Source organism: Lepisosteus platostomus, chromosome 22, assembly GCF_059453375.1.
Source record: "Lepisosteus platostomus isolate fLepPlt1 chromosome 22, fLepPlt1.hap1, whole genome shotgun sequence".
NCBI classification, from domain to species: Eukaryota; Metazoa; Chordata; class Actinopteri; order Semionotiformes; family Lepisosteidae; genus Lepisosteus; species Lepisosteus platostomus.
In genome coordinates, this window is record NC_142632.1 from 17,166,591 (window position 1) to 17,185,818 (window position 19,228).

General features: G+C 46.1%; 2 protein-coding genes across 4 annotated transcripts; both read left to right on the top strand.

Moving 5' to 3' along the window:
- Window positions 1-142: 142 nt before the first annotated feature.
- On the top strand, window positions 143-5,698 carry styxl1 (serine/threonine/tyrosine interacting-like 1). Of its 3 annotated transcripts, none has more exons than XM_088616452.1 (9): window positions 143-175; window positions 571-686; window positions 931-992; window positions 2,211-2,310; window positions 2,577-2,710; window positions 3,602-3,747; window positions 4,162-4,259; window positions 4,662-4,774; window positions 5,335-5,698. In XM_088616452.1, the coding sequence occupies exons 2-9, from the start codon at window positions 581-583 to the stop codon at window positions 5,464-5,466; spliced, it is 891 nt and encodes a 296-aa protein (XP_088472578.1). In that variant the 5' UTR covers window positions 143-175; window positions 571-580; the 3' UTR covers window positions 5,467-5,698. The 3 variants fall into 3 exon arrangements, with proteins under 3 accessions (XP_088472578.1, XP_088472575.1, XP_088472577.1); XM_088616449.1 differs by having other exon boundaries at window positions 174-289; XM_088616451.1 differs by lacking the exon at window positions 143-175 and adding an exon at window positions 182-326.
- A 2,222-nt stretch (window positions 5,699-7,920) lies between these two features.
- Window positions 7,921-19,108, top strand: tmem120aa (transmembrane protein 120Aa). Its single transcript, XM_088616461.1, has 12 exons — window positions 7,921-8,329; window positions 10,340-10,458; window positions 10,777-10,893; window positions 11,641-11,700; window positions 13,806-13,901; window positions 14,124-14,213; window positions 14,884-14,949; window positions 15,427-15,488; window positions 16,662-16,754; window positions 16,852-16,916; window positions 17,173-17,241; window positions 17,982-19,108. Exons 1-12 carry the CDS (start codon window positions 8,204-8,206, stop codon window positions 18,096-18,098), a joined length of 1,080 nt encoding a protein of 359 aa, XP_088472587.1. The 5' UTR covers window positions 7,921-8,203; the 3' UTR covers window positions 18,099-19,108.
- Window positions 19,109-19,228: the final 120 nt, after the last annotated feature.

A 19,228-nucleotide genomic window follows, 5' to 3' on the forward strand; every position in this document is an offset into this window, starting at 1 on the left:
CTGATTGGACAGTATATCCGTTCATCACTTTTGACTTGTTGCGCTAGACCGGGTGCCTGCTGATTGGTTGGATTGGAGAACGCTAGCTTCTGATTGGCTCACAATCTTTTTTTTTTACCCTCTGCACATGACATGAGTCAAAAAACCTCACTCTCGCAACAGCTATTTCCGCTTGGTAACTTAAAAGCGTCACAGCAACGACGTTTCTTAGGTCTTGTTAATAATACTGTTAAACTTGGTTTTCAGTCACGACACTGCGAGAAACAAGTCACCCAGGAAACAACAAAACGTAGCGCGTTGCAAATTTTTAAGATAAATATAGAACGGTTAGCGGGATTTGAAAAATAAAAATATGTTTAAAGATATTTTCTTTCTAATATTCGATCAGTAAAATACAGGCATACTGTATGTAAAATGCCATTTCCGGAAAATAACTGTGTTCGGGAACATAAATAAATAAATGATGATAATTTGCAATTTTAAAATAGCAGACAAATTAGTAAAACTATCGTTTATTTGCTTGCGTGTTTCCAATTTCAACGTAAAAAAACGTGTCTTTCTGTGTTTTAGACCTTCGGTGATGGCAGGTCTGGTTCTCTGTGAACCTACGGATCTGTACAACATCCTGAATCAGTATACTACTCGAGTCTCCAAACTGTCCGAATCCAATTACCTCTGCCTCATTGGTAAGTATATATCACTTGACATGCAAAATCATCTAACTGCGACTAATGAAATATTTAGACATGATTGGAACAGTGTCCACAATCCAAATGAAAGTTACTCTGCTCTTGGACATAACGGGCTTCAGGGGTCATTCACTGTGACGCTGGACAGATTACAGCCTCTGTCCAGTCGGAACATGCTGCAGTGGTGTGACAGACCCCAAGAAAACAGTCACACCAGATGTGCTCTTTGACTGTTTCCTAGACGCACGCACAAAAGCCGAGTACGACGAGAGTCACGTCTTCACCGCCAAACGAGCGAAACGGGTGAGTTTTCTTCCCCTGCTTCGAGCCGCACCAGAAATCATGATGCATGGTCACCGTGATTGTGAACTGCGGCGAAGGTCAGCTCTGGTCAGTCCTAGTTACTGACCAGTCCACTAGAGTGTCCGAAAGCGCTTTTATAGAGCAGGGCGTGGCTCGGGGTAACACTGCCTTCGGTGAAATTATTGAGAAGGAATGACTGTCCGATTAAAATACAAAATAATCAGATTCAAGCCTAGATGCAAAGTAAGTGTGCGCTGTTTACTATTGGATTCTGTGTTTTTGTTCTGTATTTTATTTAGTCTCTAAGTTCAATTTCTACAAATGAATTTCCCGAGACTTCGAGAATTAGCGATATATCCGTTGTCTTTCGTGTTCTCATTTCAGAAGAGACCACCAATTGTAAATCAAAGCCTTATTCCACCAGCCTCATAAAAGTGTACGGATAGTACCGGAATTATCTGTGCCACAATCCCCAATGCACCATACTGATATTTCATTTATTTATTATTTTAGTAGGTCAGATAGTAAAATATGCGTACCTTTGCAGTTCATTGCAAACCTATTGTTTCTACATGAACAACTGACGCTTGAGGTGTTTTGTTATCCTTATACTTTAGGAAAGATTTTTACACTAGCCTGAGCAAAACCTTTTTGAACAACAGCACGTTTGACAAATATTTACTTTACAAGCTGAGGCACCAAATCCCGGAACGGAGTTTCTGGAAATCTTTAAAAAGATTACTTTAAAAAAATAGAGCAGTTCAGCTGCTGCCCACTAGAGGGCAGCACGAGACTGTGTAAACTACAAGCAGCACCATCGATTTCTCCGCCGTTGAACACCAACATTAGTCGATGAGAGCTGCGGGGTGGCCCAGGTGTTTGAACACAGATTGACTGGATCTTTCAGTTTTATTCTGTACTTGCCCAGACTCATCTGCATTTAACTGTAACTTGGATGTAATGGCTCATCCCAGGCAGAATGTCTGAAGCCGGAATCTCAAAATTACAACTTGCAAATGAATAATAATAATAATAATAATAATAATAATAATAATAATAATAATAATTGCTTACACTTATATAGCGCTTTTCTGGACACTCCACTCAAAGCGCTTTACAGGTAATGGGGTCTCCCCTCCACCACCACCAATGATAGGAATAGGAAAAGGCTCTGTGGTAAGGGTGGTGGTGTATTGAAGTTTGTTTTTCCTTCTCCAGGACGAGAACGGGGAATTTGTGATTCCTGCCTGTGTAGAGGTGGAGTGCGTGAAGTACTGCATCGTGTATGATGGCAACACAAGTTCCGTACATGGTTGTGGTGAGCTGCCAACACAGCGGGATCCTTCCTCTCTACAGTAGCTTTCACCTGTTGTAGCCATATCTGCCTTTCCTAAGACCTTGGCCAGTCCCTTCCGCGGTTTACTAAAATCATCAGGTACTCTGTGGATGTGCTAAGAAATCATTTTCAAGTTTTATTTATATGTATTAAAGTCTTTCATTTTAGGAGCAATTTTAAAACTCCTGTCCTGTCACAAAGTGGATTGTTAGCTATTCACTGACTGATGGCAGGGAGTTTCTCTTCAGGCCCGGCCGTCGAGTGCGCTGAAGTCCTAGCGCTGTCCACTCGGTATCCAGTTCAGATCCTGAAAGGCGGCTACGAAGACTTTTCTGCCTCCTACCCTTTTCTTAGGACGCAGAAGATCCTGTACACTCCCCAGGTGACGCCCTGCAGCCACCACACTCAGGGGGAGGGGCTTCACAGCCTTTTGCTGTTTACTTTCTGACAGAAAACCTTTTTTATTTCTGTGCGTGATTCAGACTGAACGTTCGAAGGTTCAAATTCAGCAAGCAAGAATGGAAGAGAAAATAGATCTGTTTTAATTTGAGCGCAGTTTGGTTAAAAATTTGCCAGATGTTATTAAAGTCATAGTAAATGTTCATCTGGAGCACGAACCTTTCAGAGTTTCAACTGACGGTTAATTGGTTTTGACTTTACATGTTGATAAGAATTTGGCTTGTAAAGTAGAGTAAGTGTAGTTAACTGTTTTGTTTAAATTAATTCTGTCTCCTGTTACTTATGTGCTCAGTCTGATCAGAAGTTGCATCTCTATTTAAAGTGATAACTGTGGATTGATTAGAGTTTATATTTGTGTGTGGATTTATGAAGCTGCTTCCAATTTGTGTATTTAGTCACAGTGGAAGAGAGTCTTTTTGAAAAAGGGAAGTGGGTATTATGGGCATCACAGCTATGATATTAGTTTCAAGGGTGAAGAACATTTTTAGTCATTTTTAAACATTACCATGTTTTGGAATGTTAATCAGGTTGAAATAAGCATGTTAATATAACCTGCTGTGTTCTGTTTTTTTTTTGTGTGTGCTATGAAAAGATCAGAAAGTTCCAAATCTAATAATTAAACATAATCTGTTGTGATGTTTGCATCTGCATATTAGAGAGTCTGAGCAGGAAGGAGGGGGAAAGGCTTGGAGTGGTACTATCATTTCCAGTTATCATTCACAGAGTTTTCAAACACCTCTTAACAAATTCCAATTTGTTAACAATTTACAACTGAGGCTATGTTCTTTTTTCCCATTGCTGGGCTACCATGCAGGAATTAGAAAACCTGACGCTGTATCCCGTAGAGATCCTGCCTGGTCAGCTGTACATGGCGAACCTGAGGCAGGCCTCTGATCGTCAGATTCACAAAGACCTCAAATTAAAGGCCCTGGTGAATGCTTCACAAGACAGCAGCCACGTGTGAGTGAGTCTGCACAATTCTGCCTTATTCACTTGATTGAATACAAAGTATACATGAATTCAAAGACTTCTGCATAGCATGCTGTAGATTACCATACAGACAAGGTAGGATACCCAGAAAAAGTAAGAAGTATCTTTGATCTTAAAATTTTTTTTAGAACTTTAATACAATAAGTATAAGTAATATCTGCATGCTTAAAAACCCAAAATCTGGGCTGTGCCTTCTTGTGTTTGCCTGGGCCAAGAGCCAGGTGTGACTCAGCAAGAGTAAACTTTTCAGAGGGCACGGTTGTGTAACGTTTCACTTCCTGTCTTGAGTTACTTCATCGCTGAGCGCTGTATGTTCCAATCAGACCCCTGTTGGTACAATCCTGCTTTAAAGTGATGCATTCTTCTGCATTCTCTCTGCGCCAGGTTTAAAGGAAGCGACTGTGAGGTCTTTGACATTCCTGTTGCAGATTCTGTGGAGGCAGACCTCTCTGGTTATTTCCAAAATGTGTGCATGTTTATAGGTTAGTATAAAACAATGTGTAAAATAACATATCACTGTCTAGGCACTCCCAACCCAGAGGCATGTGATGTTATAATGAATTGACTAATTTGAAGCTGGTCTCTGCCAACACTTAAATCTTAAGGTCTGTAGGTGGTGCTAAAAATGTTTTCCTGCTTTGATCTGAAAACCTGATTCACAGTCAGGGCTGTGACCTGCTGGTGATGCCCTTTATTTTATTGCGACTTCAGCCTGCATTTCCTTTCTTTTTATTTTAGTTTATCAGAACCCATAGTGCAGTGAGCTAGGAAACATGCCTCATGATAGGTTTGTTTAAAATTATGGGATGTTTTGAGGTGCTTCCTGAACTCATGCTGGTAAGTGTAATGCCTACCCACTGATGGTTTTTCTGTTGTTTTCCGAGAATCCCATCTCAGGGCACAGGGCTCGGTTCTGGTCTTCTCAAGGCTTGGTATAAGCCGCTGCAGTGCTGTGGCAATGGCATTCCTTGTTCATCATCTGAAAGCCACACTGAAGGCAAGCAGTGCTTTTTTATCTCTAATTTCAAGGGCAGGTTATGTGTCTCCATTAGTCACAAAAGCAGAGTACTATGAAAAGCGGTTGAATGTCATGGCATTTTGCTTTGTGTTATTTTAAATGTAAATGGTCTTTCTTAGCATTTTATTAAACTTAGAAATCCACAAGAGAAGATTCTAGGCTTTTCTGCTCACAATATAGGTGTGTTCTCACGACTTTGCAAAGTCGTGTCACTCACAGTTTTGCCAAGCTTTTTGTCAAACCCTTCTGCAATAGCAGTGCAATACCTTGTGTTTCTCTCCTGTAGTTTAGAAAGCATTCAGAAAGACTCTCTGGTACACGCATGCAACCCATTCTGTGCTCTGATAACTGGTAAATGACTGCAGCAGTTTTAACAATCAGGATGCCATCAATGAAACTGAAAACTGCTATTTTAACAGTTGGAAAATCTCACATTGACATTGTTGTCATTATTCAGCAATCACACTACAGGTTTAAAGTTAAAATTGTTGTTAAAATTTCACTCTTTACCTGTGTGATTTCTATATTCTTATTTTTAGGAGTCGTGGGCACATGTGCTGAAATGCAAAACGAATGCAAGACCAAATCGCGGGTTTGTGCAGCAGCTTTCAGACTGGGAGCTGCGTGTTCTGGGTGAGAGGGCCACAGACATTGCAGAGCCACTCTACTGAATGGGTACACGGGCCGACCCATTCTGACTGGGCCATTGAGCCCTGGAATAGGCCATGACCCCTTTCTGCAGCCTTCACCGTAAAACTGAAAACAAGAAGATGAAATATACAGTTCTATCTTTAATTTCACTGTGCAACGGTTGACCATTTGATTATTGGAATTAGTTAAATGTATTAATCATGGTCTCCGCATTTATTTATTTCACACAAAATAAAATTATACCTGTACATACATTGTAATTTGTTTTGTGTTATTAAAAATAGGTATATGCTGATGTTGTGCATGGTGGTGGAGTAGGCACATGCCTGTTTTATTATGAAAACCTATATAACACACCCCTTCTAAAAAAATGTGGTTTGTGTTTTGTGAATGTACTGTATTGTTTTGAGCACTGGAACACATGAGTTGGATGGGGATGTGTAGCGTGATACATGTCTAATAATATTTTGGGGGATAAGGATGGAGTTCTGCAGTTGGTAAACTCTTATCACATTAAAAGGGTATGAAAAAACTTTACGGGAATTCCGGGTATTGTCTATAACAGATTTTTTTTCTATAATTAAATGGTATATACATTTCTTCCTCTTTATTTATCAAAGTAAATATTGAGGGCTGGTGCATCCTTGGTCAACACTCTGCTAGAGTTGTAGTAAGGTTTAGTGCAATAGTAAGATCTAAAGAACTTAGCTATCCGTTACAGACACATGGAGAGCCAACAGGCAGCGGGCTTCCCAAATGAAAGTGAATCGCTGCTCTTCCCTGTGTTACGGTTTTCACCTTTACCCTTTCTCTCTAAAATTCTAGAACGTGCTGTCACACTTCAGTTACATAACCACCTCATGACAAACAACCTTTTCGAACCCCTCCAATCTGGCTTCCGTCAACTTCACAGCACAGAAACCGCCCTAGTCAAAGTCACCAACGATCTCCTAATAGCTTCTGATTCTGGTTCTCTTTCCATACTCATCCTTCTTGATCTCAGTGCTGCCTTTGACACTGTTGACCATAACATCTTGCTTTCTCGTCTCGAGACTGTGTTTGGAGTCTCTGACACTGCCCTCAAATGGTTTAAGTCTTACCTCACTGATCGCTGTCACTTTGTCTCTCTCAATGGGTACAGGTCTGAAATTGGTCTTGTCAAGTCTGGTGTCCCTCAGGGCTCAATACTGGGCCCCTTGCTCTTCAGCATTTACATGTTCCCACTTGGTCAGCTTTTAAGATCACATGGCCTCAGCTTTCATTTTTACGCTGACGATACTCAAATATACATCCATACCAAACCCGACACTGATGTGGCTGTCTCTATTCTATCTAATTGCATCTCTGACATAAAAATTTGGATGACTCAAAACTTCCTTCATCTTAACTGTGACAAGACTGAAGTCATGCTTATTGGTACCCCCCATCAACTTCGTAAAGCCAGTCCTGTAACCCTGTCTGTAGATGGCTCTGTACTTGAGCTCCAATCAAAATTGAAAAACCTTGGGGTTATATTCGATTCTGGCTTAACATTCGACCCACATGTACAGCATACTGTCAAAACATCTTTTTTTCACCTTAGAAATATCGCAAGACTACGCCCTATGCTATCATTAACTGCGGCTGAAAAGCTGATCAACATATTTGTATTCTCTCGAATTGACTACTGCAATGCTCTGCTCCCTGGGGTATCTAAATCTACTCTGAACAAGCTGCAGTATGTCCAAAATTCAGCAGCCAGAATCCTGACCAGATCTAGCGCAAGTGTTCACATTACTCCTATCCTGGAGTCCTTGCACTGGCTTCCGGTCAAATTCCGCGTAGACTTTAAAATCCTCATGCTCACCTACAAGGCTTTACATGGCTTGGCACCTCAATACCTGTCTGAACTTTTATCGCCCTACTCCCCACCTCGCAACCTCCGCTCTTCAAATTCTGCCCTCCTTACTGTCCCCCAAGCCCGTCTACATTGTATGGGCGACAGGGCCTTCTCCTGCTATGCCCCCAAGCTCTGGAACTCCTTGCCCAAGGATATTAGAGAGTCACCTTCTCTAAACTCCTTCAAATCCAGACTCAAAACCCTCCTTTTCAGAAAAGCCTTTACTTAACTGGTTCCATTCTTCACCCCTCTGCTCTTCTTAATACCATCTTCCACGGTCTCCTCTATTGTTATTGTTGTATTGTTGTAATTATAATTGTGTCCTGTCTTGTGAAATTTTCTTATTTATTGTTGTAGTCTTCTTATTTATTGTTATTGTCATCCTGTAAAGCGCTTTGAGAAGCCACCTTTAAAGGCGCTATATAAAATAAAGTTTATTATTATTATTATTATTGTCCCTCTAAACGTGGGAGAGGTGCGCGCACGATCAGTGTGACGTCACACTCCGGGGGGCTTCCTATTGGGCGGAGCCGTCCAGTCTGAACCAATCAGCGCACGGGGCGGGGCCGCAGTCTGGCGTCTCCGGCTTCTCTTTGAAAGGAAACCCTTCTCAAAGCCCGGCAACACAGGGGCCCATTGTGACTCAGCGCTCAGCGCAGACACAGATAAAACCCCCCCGTTAAGCAAGATTCTTCCCTGAGTAAAAGCAGTAAAAGCAGGATCAGATCCCAGCGCTCGCTCGCTGGCTGGCTCGCTCGCGGGGACGCCGAGCCGCCATTGGTGCGCACGTGGAGCCCCAGCGCGCGGTCGCACCGCCCCCGCTTCCCGATTGGCCGGAGGGTCGGAGGGGGCGGGGCCCCGGGGTGACAGCGCCGTCAATGCGCTTTAAGACCAGACCAGATCAGCCTGGCTCATCTATTTCAAACATGGCACTCCGCCCCACTACGTTCAGCGACTGTCTCCAAGAATGGGAGGATCTGGAGAAAGATTATCAGCAGGTCCAGGTGAAACATCTTCCTCTGTGTCTCTTTTTTCCCGTGCTGTCGGTCGCCTGCGCCTTCTGTGCCGGTAAAAGACAGGAGGCTGATGGTTTGGACGTGTTGCACTTGAACGCCGAGATGCAGCAAGTTTCGTAAATATTATGACAGTACAGCTAAAGACGGCCTGGCAACCAGTTGCACGGTGTGAGTTCTGATGTGAGCCGCACGCGTGAACAGCTCAATAAGACACACCGTTGTTTCACTTTTCTTAGTTCGGGTTGTCCACAGACAGGCTCAGACCGAGCAAATGCGCTCTTGCGCCCGGAATCACGGGTGTCTACGACTGACTCCTGTTTTGTACTGTGGGCTGAGGATGGCGCCGCCTGCGATGGGTTTGTAGATCAATATCCTGGAGGAATCAGGGATGTTGAGCGGAAGCCATGCTGACGTCAATCAGAAACGAATACATTAGGAAATATTTGGCCCTTTTCAAAATTATTGTACATTGTTACGCAATGTAGGCCAAGCCTTTCTACGAGGATCTTTGCGAAATGTCACGGTTGGGACAAGCCCTATATGTGGAGAACAGTTTTAGTCTTGTGTGTGACAATCTCTAGTTGTTAAGAGTACGCATTCATAACCCTTGAACAAATAGAGCAACACTGCGGGCAGTGAGTGCAGGCGGAGTATTGACCTAAAGGCTTGGTGCTTTGTAATCTGGCGTCTCGGCACAGAACACACCGGTAACAGCGCCTGAGACTGAGCTGCCACTCGGCTTTTACAGCACTGAACTTTAGCCCAGAATGCGCGGTGAATCACAGTACAATAGAAACCTTTGCCCTCCTAACAGAAAATTAACCGAAATTCGCCATGCAACTTTAAAATGATCGAGCTCTGCCGACATCGATCAAATCAGGGCAGATTGATCACAGGTGCCTGTCAGAGAAACATCCCTTCTGCCAACTTTCCCCAGACGGGATCCTGTGCAGTCTTCAGCGCAGTGGCGCTGTGATGCAAAATATAGTAAAGGCAACGTCTGACAGCCAAGTTAATTTGTGGAACTTTAGTTATTTCCGTTCTGTTCAAAAAGACGAGCGACTCTGAGAGGATGCTTGCAAGCGCGCGCCAGTGTAGGGACCTGCGCGCGGGGAGATCCCGCCCGGCGGGGGGGGCGGTGACGTCACAGGCCCGAGACCAGGTCCCTGTTGTGGGTCCGAGCTCCTTGTTCTGGAAAAGATCTTGATAGACGAAGGTGTTTAATCTTTAAAAAAAAAAAAAAACGTTTCAGTTCAAATGTTAATGCACAAACGCCTAGGCTACAGTCTCGGTACAAGAAGCATGTTTTCCAGAAGGCAGTGTAAAGAGCTTTGAGTTACACTGCTGTGTACGTGGAATATCTTTTCCCGTGTGCCTGTCACGACCCTACTTTTAATAGGTTATAGGTTAATAGGTTAAAAATAACAGTTATCTGAATATTTAATTGAACTCATTTGCATTGGTATATTGGTATTGTATCATTTGTTTTACTGATATCAGAAACTGTCACCTCCGAAAACAGTGTGTTGTGTAAGAAGGAAAGGATATTGTTCATACTGTATGGCACAGTAGCACAGATGTTTCTGCAGATTTTCATACTGCACACTGTGCTTCTCGTTAGGATTATTTATTGCTGTCTCAAGCACGCGCATCCTGCGGCTCACCCCTGCTGTAACTGAAGTTTAATTTGGATCCCTCTGGATTCTGGAGGGCTGGTGTCTTCTACCGTCTCTTCCACCTGAGCTGTGGGTTACTTACCTGGTCTCATTATTTCATGAACTGCGTTGTTGTTAATACTTCTAGCAGGGCTGAAGGCAACTGTGCTCTTACTGAAGTGCCTTTTTTCACCAATTAACGATAACAAAGTTAATGGTTTAATTGACTGTACAGTTTGACCACAAAATCAGAAAACCAGAAGCAATCCGGGAATTGAGTTTGATACCCCCACTCTAGATGTCCAGCAAAGTTGAGCTTTTTCTGTGTCCGCCCGGCCTGCAGGAGACGCACCGCCTGTACAAGCAGAAGCTGGACGAGCTGACCAAGCTGCAGACCAGCTGCTCGGCCTCCATCGCCCGGCAGAGGAAGAGGCTGAAGGAGCTGTCCCAGGGGCTGAGCGAGTAGGTATTGACCGGAGCTCGTGCCCACGCTGGGCTGTCCTCCTGTCTCCACCACAGGGCGGCAGTGCTCCTTCAGTACCCTGGACATTGCTCATTCAAACCCCATTAATCCCTGAGCCAACGGCGTAGCTAAGCCATTCCCCCACCGCTGCAGAGTATATATACAAGATGATTTTGATGGGTAAGGTCATTATAATAGTTTAAGAATGATTCCTCACAGGGAACACACTGGAAGGCCTAACAAGTCGAGCTTGCGCTGTCCTCCTGCTAATCGTGGGCTCGCTCTCCCCTGTGCTCGGCTCTTCCTGTCTGTCTCAGATGCAGGGCCGGGGTGCTTCCCGAGGAGGCCAGTGTCATCGACGGGATCAAGGCGCTCATTAAGGAACGACCAGGCATCTTCTTTGAGATGGAGGCCTTCCTCCCGAAGAAGAACGGGTGAGACCTTGACGCCGCAGGAGTTTCTGCTCCAGATGACCCCTTGATCTGCTTCCCCTCTTGGCTCCTGTGCCTTTCTGCTGTCTAGTGCCACGTGTTTTTTATATGGTCATCCATCTGTCCATCTTCTCACCACTTTATAGAGTTCAGGGTTTGCCGGGGAGCCAGAGCCTAACCCAGCAAGCAAGGGACACACGGCAGGCTACACTCTGGATGGGACACACACACGGCAGGCTACACTCTGGATGGGAGACACTCACGCCGGGGCTAAATTTCCCAGCAGCCAATTAACCTACCGGCTGAGGTGGAGAAGCGCGTGATAGCTTCATCTGCTGGTTTAAGGGAGAGCTAGAGGTTCAAGCCCAGAGTGGATCTGAACCAGGACCCCAGGCCTAACACCCTTGTTCTTATAAATCCTGACACGGGATCTTTAATGACCAAAGAATCAGGACCTCAGTTTAGCATCTCGTCCGAATTATGGCACCTCCTACAGCAGAGTGTCACCAGTCACCACACTCCAGACGTGGTGTAGTAATTCTTGTCCAGAGAGAAAATCGCCACCTACTGGTCCACCAACACTACTGACAGCAGCAACCTGGCTTTCCTCCGAGGTCTCCCAGTCCAGTCCTGACCAGGCCCAGCCCGGCTGAGACCCGACGACATCAGGCCACCAGGTGGTAACGCTGCTGTTAGACTACCAGCTTTCATCCGAAAGATACAAACCAGTGTTTCTCTCTGTCTCTCCAGATTGTACCTCAGTCTCGTCCTCGGGAACGTGAATGTCACTCTGCTCAGCAAGCAGGCAAAGTAAGTGCTCGTCTATCTTCTTCATGTGCAGCGTGCTTAGTGGGTCTTTATTTAAACACGATCTGGTCGCGATTTCTCAAATCCAAGGGCATTGGCATGGCTTGAGATGCAACATAAAAGACCCGTTTAATTGATCAGCCTCAATTAGGGTACTGGGTAGAAGTTTGATCACCTCATTTAAAGAAATATCTTACTGTCTAAACATCCGTTCTATCCACTTCTCCCAATTCAGGCTCGCAGGGGAGCGTTTTATTATGATTTTAATGATAATAAACTTAATTTTAAAGCGCCTTTAAAAGTGGCTTCTTAAAGCACTTCACAGTAAGAAAAAACATTCACAATGAGAGCAGATGTTTCTAGAGAGGCGGGTTCCTTTTTTGACCAAAGTGATAATATTTACATAATTACATAATTGATTATATTTACACTATTAAAATAGAACTGTTCATTCTCTAGTCCTGTTCCTCTAAAGCCACGAGATGTAGTCTACATCTCTTCCTAGCTGAGCAGCCAGGTAGTGATTTAATTGCATCTGGTGACTCAATTGGTCCTTTTTACCAAAGTTCAGTGAAAATAGCAGTTCAGATATTGACCACTAGAGGGAAGTACAACCCCACTTTCAAAACCAGCTACCCGTGGAATTTCTCGGATAACGAGCATCAACATTCGTGTGCTTAATTATTACAAAGAGGAGCTCTTTCTGCCCATCGTGTTTGTTTGGTAGTTTAGTAGCAAAGGGGATCTAAAATGTTGATAGATATTTCTTGACGGACGGGGACACCTTACTGTAAACAGGCGCCATCCATCGGATGAGACATAAAACCGAGGTCCTGACTCTCCGTGGTCATTAAAAATCCCAGGGCGTTTCTCAAGAACAGTAGGGGTGTAACCTCAGTGTCTTGGCCAAATTTCCCTTTGGCCCTTACTAATCATGGCCTCCTAATAATCCCCCTCTCTGAACTGGCTTCATCACTCTGCTCTCCTCCCCACTGAGAGCTGGTGTGTGGGGAGAGTACAGGTGCATCATCCATCCAGGTGGGGGCTACACACTGGTGGTGTGAGGGAATCGCCATTATCTCTAAAGTGTTTTGAATGGACTATCCAGAAAAGTGCTATATAAGTGTAAGGAATTGTGACCCATACTGAGCACATTATACTCTTGGGAAAGCTTGAGCTCTCCAGTGTAAATGAATTCCGCCCTTTGCTGTATTCAAGTGTTCTGTTTTTTATTGCTTCCCCATGCCGTTGTGGTTAAATGTGATTTGCCGGCCTCTTTGTTCTCCCCTTGCTGCTATTTCTGTGTTTTGCCACTCCACTTTTTTGTTTTCCGTCTGCAAATTGAACTAGCCTGTCAACGATATCGGTTTTTAATCCGTGTTCATGACCTATGATGCTGCAGTTCTTCTAGTTTGAGAATTTTCATTATATGGAATTCTATGATATTTCCAGAAAGCATTTGATAAAAGGCAGATGCTTAAAAAAAGTCCTTGTTTGCTTGAAGAATTCTAGTTAAGTTAAACCTGGCACAGTGGTTGACAGTGCTGCTTCGCAGAGCTGGGGCCCTGGGTTCGATTTCTGGGCTGCTGTCTGCATGCAGTTTGTATGTTCTCTCTGTGTCCATGTGGCTTCCCAAAGACATGCCGGTAAATTAATTGGCTTCCGGAAACGTTGGCCCTGGTGTGAGTTTCTGTGTGTGCCCTGTGAGGGACTGGCTGCCTGTGCAGGGTGTACCCTGCCTCGAGCACATGGCTTGTTCTGGTGTAGACTCTGGCTCCCCCGCGACCCTCAATTGGATGAAGTGGTTAAAAAACACATAGGGGGAAAAAAGCTCCTCTGTACATCACCCAAAGACATACCCTAAACCAGCCCAACACCAACTACCGCCATGCCTGTTTCATACCAATTTAGTCTAAACCCCTCTGAAAATGTGGCTCTGAGCCCTTCACCAATTATCTCATGAGTCAATTAATGCGCCACATATGGGTCTGAGACATTTCTATATCACTTTACAGTTGACTATGATGCTATTCATGCTATAGTACGTTAAGGATATACTATTAAGTCACTGCTGTGCGCTAAGGCTGCACTGTCTGCTCTCCCACCAGGTTTGCCTATAAGGACGAGTACGAGAAGTTTAAGCTGTGCCTCACCATCCTCCTGCTGCTGTTCTCCTTTACCTGCCGGTTTCTGGTCAGCAACAGGTACAGGACTGACCGCTGGGTGGTTCTGGGCTCCGGTCTGCAGGGGGTGGGCAGGAGACGCCGCTGTAGGTGTACCGGCTCTGAGCAACGCCTTCTGCAGGGCCTGCGCAAACATGCAGCCTGCAGATACACTGGAGCTCAGTGCCGATGTACAGCCTCCCTGTAGCCATGAGCAGGTTTTCCCTTTGTCTGAGGTTTTCTTCTGTGTGCGTTTCCTTGCAGGGCGGTAGATTCTCTTTTCAACTTCCTGCTGGTGTGGTATTACTGCACGCTCACCATCCGAGAGAGCATCCTCATCAACAACGGGTCCCGGTTAGTGTCCCGCGTGCCGCTCGTTTGAGCTCCCGGTAAAACCCAGGGATTAAAAAAAAAATTGGTTTGAAGTAAAATCGCTGAGCGGTTGTCATTCTGCACCGCCTTGCCCCTCTCCACCGTCGGTGGGCTGGTGGATGCAGGGGCCTGGTGTCTCTCGCTGACGCCCGGCGAGGCCCAGCCGGCCCCAGTTCTGTGCTACAGCCGAGGGGAGCCCCAGTCCCAGCTCCAGAGGGTGGCCTCGGAGACGTGGCCCTCTGCACCCCGGGTGAAAGAAGTGAGGCCTGTGCTCTGGGCCAGCTCCCAGCGTGCAGAAGCCCTCCCTGTGTCTGCTCTCTGCTCACTGAGGCGTTGCTGAGTAGATGTGCAGCAGCTGTGTTCCAGGGCTCCAGATGTTCCCTGGAGTGGGGGGTGTTTGTTGTGTGGCAGCGGGGCTGTGGGCAGCGAGACGTTTCCTGCTGGAATTCTTGCCAGATGTGGTTCTCGTCCATCGTTCCTGTCCTCACAAACGTGTGGGTTTGAATTTAGCTCTTGTTTTGACATGACGGTGCACGTGAAATAAAGGACCTGGTTTAAGAAGCAGCCACCCTAATTCAGACGGGTTTTAGGCTTTCGTGCGTGCGGGCTGTGACTCTGGCCTCTGCGCCTGTTGTGCCTTTTGTCCCTGCAGGATCAAGGGCTGGTGGGTGTTCCATCACTACGTGTCCACCTTCCTCTCGGGAGTCATGCTGACCTGGTGAGTCCCTCCTCAGCGAGTCGCACCAGCGGCCCGTCTGCAGCAGCCTGCTCCGGTGCACCCATCCGTAACAGCGGAGAGCAGAGCTTCACACGGGGGGCGGTGGGAGTGTGGAGCAAACTGCTCAGCCACGCTGTTGAAACTGATACCTTGGCTGCTTTGGGAACTGGTTGGACAGATTCCTCCGTTCAGTCGCCTGAGCTCAGAAGGGCCGGATGCCCTGCTCTCGTTCGCAGTCTTCCTTTCCCTACTTATCAGCCTCTCGTCTTGTGTGCTCTAGACATACAAGAGGCGCTTTGAAGGACAGTTTCTGAAAAATAATGAAATGTTCCGATGAATTGCATCAATAACTTATTTATATACATATGTACACAACCGCAGTGTTTGCCATTCTTGTTAATTTCCAAGTCGTAATCCACGCTGAAGCGGCCTCCAGCTGCCTGTCCGGTTCGCTGACTTGTCTTTCCTGCCCACCAGGCCTGATGGGAAGCTGTACCAGATGTTCAGGAACCAGTTCCTCGCCTACTCCCTGTACCAGAGTAAGTCGAGAGCTCGCCTGTGTTGGACAGAGACGAACAGCACCCTGGGGTGGTTAAGCTGCCTGTCTTCGACTGATCTTTTTCTGAGTTTTTTTTTTCAGGTGTAGCGACTTTACTCTGCTGTGTGAGTTGTTCAGTGGTCCTCTGTGTCAGTGATCAGTGTCAAGTGACAACAGGATGATAACTTTGTCAGGAAAAACGACTATGATACCTCAGAATGAATGCAGTACTGCTTGTTGAAATGATCCTGCAGATCTTGGGATCGGGGATTTTTTGGAGGTTGTGTTCAGGTGATGTGATTTTGCTTAACGCAGCCTAAGCTGCAGGCTTCACCTCCTCTGTACTGCACAGCGCAGAAGCGTGGGTAAGGGGGGGCGCTGTCTTATACACACACACATAGGGACAATTGAGACGCAGATTAACCCAGCCAGCGTGTCTCTGGAAGGAGGAAGAAAACCAGAGCGCTTGGAGAGAACCCACACTCATAACATGCAAGCTTCACACGGAAGGCTCTCCAGTTTAGAATCGAACCCGGGACCCGAAAGCTGCGAAGCAAGGACCGCATCAAAAACGCGCTCTTTCAGTTGGCAGTGTAGATCTGGGTGACACTCCCTGAACGAAGAGCACACTTATTTCTGAATAAGTTTGGTATTTCTGAAGTCTTCTGTGCAGGAGTGTGTTATTAGATGAGAAAGGGAAACGTCTGATCTAGCCTAATGGGGACACACCGGTGATCTAGAAGGGAGGTAATGCATAAGGTGATTCTCCTTGCCTCAAGGAACAGGCTTTGTGGGGAAGAGTAAGTCCATTCGCTGCCCATCACTTCTCCATGTTATCTTATCCAAACTAAAGGGAAATAATGTCCTGTTTGCTTGCCAGTGATTACACAGCAAAATTAACTTTCAGCTGTGTCATAAAACCCTTAATGATTCCCCCTGGAACAGCAGACCCCAGAGCACATCTCCAAAATACAAGGACTCTCCTCAGCTGGAATCATGATTGGAGAGCATCTCTCCTCTCCTCTCTTTCCCCTCCTTCATTCTCGGAGACTCTTTTCCCGGCAGCATGGAAACGCAATCCGCAGCCCTCTAATTACGACAGACATGAAACCCGCATTGACAGTCATTGTTTTTCCCTGCATGCCCGGTGTCCTGTTCTGTGTTTGCGCTGCAGGCCTCGTGCAGTTCCTGCAGTACTACTACCAGAGCGGCTGCCTGTACCGGCTCAGGGCGCTGGGAGAGAGGCACAACATGGACCTGACTGTGGGTAAGCGCGGGGTTCCGGGGAACACCCAAGTAAAACAGAAGCTCCAAGTGGAGGAGACCTTGTCTTGAGAAAGCGTGTCCCTGCTTGTCTCTTTCAGAGGGGTTTCAGTCTTGGATGTGGAGAGGGCTGACCTTCCTGCTCCCTTTCCTGTTCTTTGGTCATGTAAGTGCGAGGTGTGAAGCCGTGTGAGAATACGAGGCCTGTCACCTTCTGTGGGGGTGCCAAGAATTGCAGTGCAATTGTGGGTTAGTGGGTTCATTAATCATTAAGATCAAGTTTAAAAAAAAACTATTATTTTTCATACACTCACCCATTTCAAAATGATTTTGACTCCCACGACTGCACAGAGGGTTTTGTTTTTCCGTCAAACGCCCGAGTTCTCTGCAAGTTCCACCAGCTGTTGTCTCCCGTGTTGCAGTTCTGGCAGCTGTACAACGGACTCTGCCTGTTCTGGATGGCCCGGCTCCCAGAGTGCCGAGAGTGGCAGGTTGGTGTTTTATGTGCCTTGGGAATTTCGGTCAGGGTTCCGAAGTGGAGCAGAGCCCTGTAGTCCTGAGCTTATGGGTTTGAGTCCGATGCCCTTCGCAGACTGCGATGAGGATTGCCCAAGCTCTGGCGTGCAGTTGGCCCAGCAGGGTTTAGGGCAGGTAAGACAGGTGACAGAAAAGGGGAGACTCATCTTTAAGGCGCCAAGCCGTTTCCTGTCCCCAGGGCGGCGAGATGCCCGAGTCCGTGCTGTGGGTGCTCTTGTATCCGAACTGCAGCAGCACGACCGGACTCTCCTCTTCCCAACCTGCTCCATTCATCCCCCCCCACGTCTGTGAGCTCCCGCTGTCGGAATGGGGTTCATTTCGGCATCTGTCCCTGCCTTCCTCTTGTTCTTTCCTGGAAAATAAAAACTAAATGCGAATCCATAATTCTTCAGTTAAAAAGTTCGATTTTAGGAAAAGGAACCTTTTCTCTTCTGTGTTGGTGGGGTTCGGCGTGATCGCAGAAATAATTTGAGACCAACAGCAAGTCGGTGCCATAAGAGTTCATTACAAGCAGCACAGGGTCCAGTTAGCATCTTAGTGGCCCTACAGACCATCTCAGAGGGTGGATGTGGTCAGTGAACCCTACTACTGGACATACGCACAACTGGTAATAGACCAGTCTGCTTTTTTTAATGCTTTGCTTTCCTGACCCATCCTCAGTCTCTCTTTCCCTCTCTACTGTCTCTTTCCTCAGGTGCTTATGTGCAGCTTTACCTTCTTGGTCCTCTTCCTGGGGAACTTCTGCACCACACTGGGAGTCGTCTACCAGAAGCTCCAGAACAAGAGCCAGGGAAGAGCTAAGAGGCTATGAAAGCAGTAGAAGGAGATGAAATAAACACTCCAGCACACCTGTCCTGCTCCAGCTACTTTGTCTATCCGTGCCCCTCTGTTGCTCCACCCGATTCAGTGTGGTCTTCTGGTCTCAGTGCAGGTCCTGGGGCCAGTGGATACGTACTAACAACTCGAGATCGGTCTCCATCTGAAAGACAGCCTATCGGATCATCTCATAGTGAGGACTTGGACTTCATAGCGTATGCATTGCAATCCTGCTGTTGTGCAAGTTTCACCTCCAGAAGCTGTTTACGTGTGCCTCATTTTTAATTGTACGAAAATGCAGTTCTGTGCCTGACTGTAAGAACTGTAAGAAAAAGAGTGTCCCGGCCTACATGTGAAAGCTGGGGGCAAAAGGAAAGAACAACTAAACTATGAACCACAGTGATGCTTTTTAGATCAACCGATTCAAACAAAACGATCCCACTGGGCTTGTATCCTGGGCTGGGTTTGTGTGCACGTGGTTGCTGGGGTTCACCAAGAGCCATGTCCATACTATAGAAAGAAAAACTGCAGAACTGGGGTAAAGCTGGTGTTTTTAAATGATGCTGTACAAGCTTTACTGCAACCCTTTTCCTTCGCTCTCTGAGGATTAGGAGTGGAATGACAGTACAGGGTATCCTTAGAGCCAGTGGATACGGCTTTACTCTCGCTCAATAAAAAAACAGGCTCGTTGATGGACTCCAGCAATGATACACCTTTGGTCACTTGTTGAAATAATTAGATTGCTTGTGATATTTCAAAGTGGTTTTGGGGGTAAGTGGTACATGTCACTGTCTCAAAGCAAAGTCTGTATACTTGTTCTACGCTTGTGTTAATGCACAATTACATCTGGTAGGGTTGTTGTAATTGACTCCTCAGTCTTGTATAGATAGTAATTTTCTTACATTGATCGCAAACCAGGAGCAGCTGCATTGTAAAGATCAATGACACTCCTACTGTGCAGCTATTCCTTCAGTTTATTTCGCCAATAAAAGGGATAAAAAGTAACACGGGTCCCTGCTTCCATAGTATTGTCAAGGGCTGTTGGATCTCTAGACAGTAGATGCTCTATATTGGGATGTTCCCCTTCCTAGGGGAACTCAGTTAGTGCCCTTGTGCTGTTGCTGC